General features: G+C 42.7%; 1 protein-coding gene across 1 annotated transcript; it reads left to right on the forward strand.

Moving 5' to 3' along the window:
- Nucleotides 1-473: 473 nt before the first annotated feature.
- On the forward strand, nt 474-1,374 carry SARC_07262 (hypothetical protein; the record flags this gene model as incomplete). Its single annotated transcript, XM_014298803.1, has 2 exons — nt 474-736; nt 906-1,374. The coding sequence occupies 2 exons, from the start codon at nt 474-476 to the stop codon at nt 1,372-1,374; spliced, it is 732 nt and encodes a 243-aa protein (XP_014154278.1).
- Between the last annotated feature and the right edge of the window lie 921 nt (nt 1,375-2,295).

The raw sequence follows: 2,295 nt of genomic DNA on the forward strand, positions 1-2,295 counted from the left end.
CAGGTGAGGGTATTGATATTTACGAAGCCAAGAAAGGGCAGCTATTAATACCTGTCCTTATAGGACTCGACAATCGCAAGACGACCAGGCCATGGGCAGAAACTGAGAAATTTTCCAGCGATGCGCTGTGGGACTCGGCTGTGGGACTCGGCTGGGCAGAATCTACCCCCAGAAGCTAGTGCATCTCACACGTATACGTTCATGCGCATTTAACACATTGTTCCCCTCCACACCGATTCATACGTGATACTAACAGGAAGACCAAGAGGGCATTGATACGCAACTGTCGACTGGATACGGCGTTCTGAGCCGACATTTTCACTGAGTTTATTTCGTTGCTACCGCGACAAGCGTTGGTTTCGCCCCTCTTCCATCAAACAAGGTCTTTAAGAGATGAGATGAACTCCTCCTACACTCGAGACGGCAAGCCCACGAGTACTTTCGTGATTGACCACATCTAGGGCTGCAAGTGGATGGAGAATGATGCCGCTCGGCAGGACTCTGAAGTAATTGATTATAAGTCCTTTTTTGCACTCGGTCCAGGAATGTTCACGGCACCGGCTGCTGTCACTCCGATAAAACCACCTCACAATGAGACGCCGGCGGACAAGAAGATTCGTCGAGCCGCAGAGAAACTTTTACGAGCCGAGTCCATGGCAAAGATCGCTGCTGCGAAAAATGCTGGGCGTGCCCAGGGATTGATTCGTGCCCTCGATGCTGTCAACCACACCGAACTGTTTGCAACAGCAGTACTTCCGTGCAATGCCGCAGAAGAGGCTCATGTCGTGAATATGCTGCGCTATGCTGGCGAGGGGCACACGCCTTGTCATGCAGCTGCTCACTTTGGCGACCGATGATGTTTCTGGCAAATTCATCTATTTGTCGTATATACACCCCTCCTTTAGAGAGGCGGTTTTCAATAAACTGAAATTCGCAATTGATGCGATAGAAGATTTTATTAAGGAAGTTGTCAAGGATACATTGTATGCTCCCGTGTGGTCGTTGGCAGCAACCTACGAGCTCAACGGATTAACAGGTGTCCTTGACTGGACACGCCAGATGCGGATCCAGTCTGGTGATTCATTTTCTCTTCAACCTGTACCGTATCCATCTGGGCGAATGCAGCCACCGCACGTGCACATGATCGTCTCTAGAGTCGCATCCGGTGACTTTGTCGACAAGCGGTCAGCAGGGAGTAACCCGCTCTCCAAGCAGCAATATAAGTTGGCTCAACAGGAGAAGAAAAATCGTCAGCGATATCTGGCTGAGAAGCAGGATCACCTAGATAAAGACCCAGCCATAGAGAGCGTGACAGATGTGGAAGATATCGTGAGAATTACCACATGGAAGGCATTCTATGTACGGCACATTTGAGGTTGCATCCTGTGCTGTATGTATATTTATTTTGCGCTCATTGCAGAACTGGTGGATCTCACTTCATGGCTTTCTCGATTTTTTTCTCGTCTGCGTGTACAGCGGCGCAGTCAGCAGCCAATGATATATCTTATCTACTGTAGTTCTATCTATCAATTCAGTACCGTGCTAATGCCCACTTGGAAGCTAGAAGGGACAAGTTCTCACGTTGCCGCTCTTTAGTGGGGTAACTGCTCTGGGCACCTACGTTTAGAACTGTTAAATATGTCGCCTGTGAGTGAAACAAATTCACAATTAACAAATGCCACAGCGTTATTGGTGCGTTTCACAGCAGCTTTGCCACTTTAATATGATTCACATTAAAAAACAATGGATCGGGGTACACTGTATACGAAAAAGCAGTAACACCTTTCAGGCCTTAGCAACAAAATCATTCATGTCCACTTTCTATCTGTCTGCTACACCGCTCAACTGTTTGTAAGAATGTAAGAATGTGAGATTGTGTGCATGTGACAATTATATACATACATACCTACATACCTACATACAGACAGACATACATACATACATACTGACAGACAGACATGCATACATACAGACAGACATGCATACATATATATATATATATATATATATAGATACACACACACACACACACACACACACATATATATATATGTATACATATATATATATACACATATCTATATCTATATCTATATCTATATATATGTATATATATAAGTTATACAAATATATATAAATATATATATAAATATAAGTTATATATATATATACACATATATATATAGAAATGAATATATATATATATATTTATATATATACAGATGCACACACACACAAAAACATATATATATATATATATATATACATGTATATATACTTGTATATGAATATAAT

The sequence above is a fragment of the Sphaeroforma arctica genome (assembly GCF_001186125.1).
Source record: "Sphaeroforma arctica JP610 unplaced genomic scaffold supercont1.565, whole genome shotgun sequence".
In the NCBI taxonomy this organism is placed as follows: domain Eukaryota; class Ichthyosporea; order Ichthyophonida; genus Sphaeroforma; species Sphaeroforma arctica.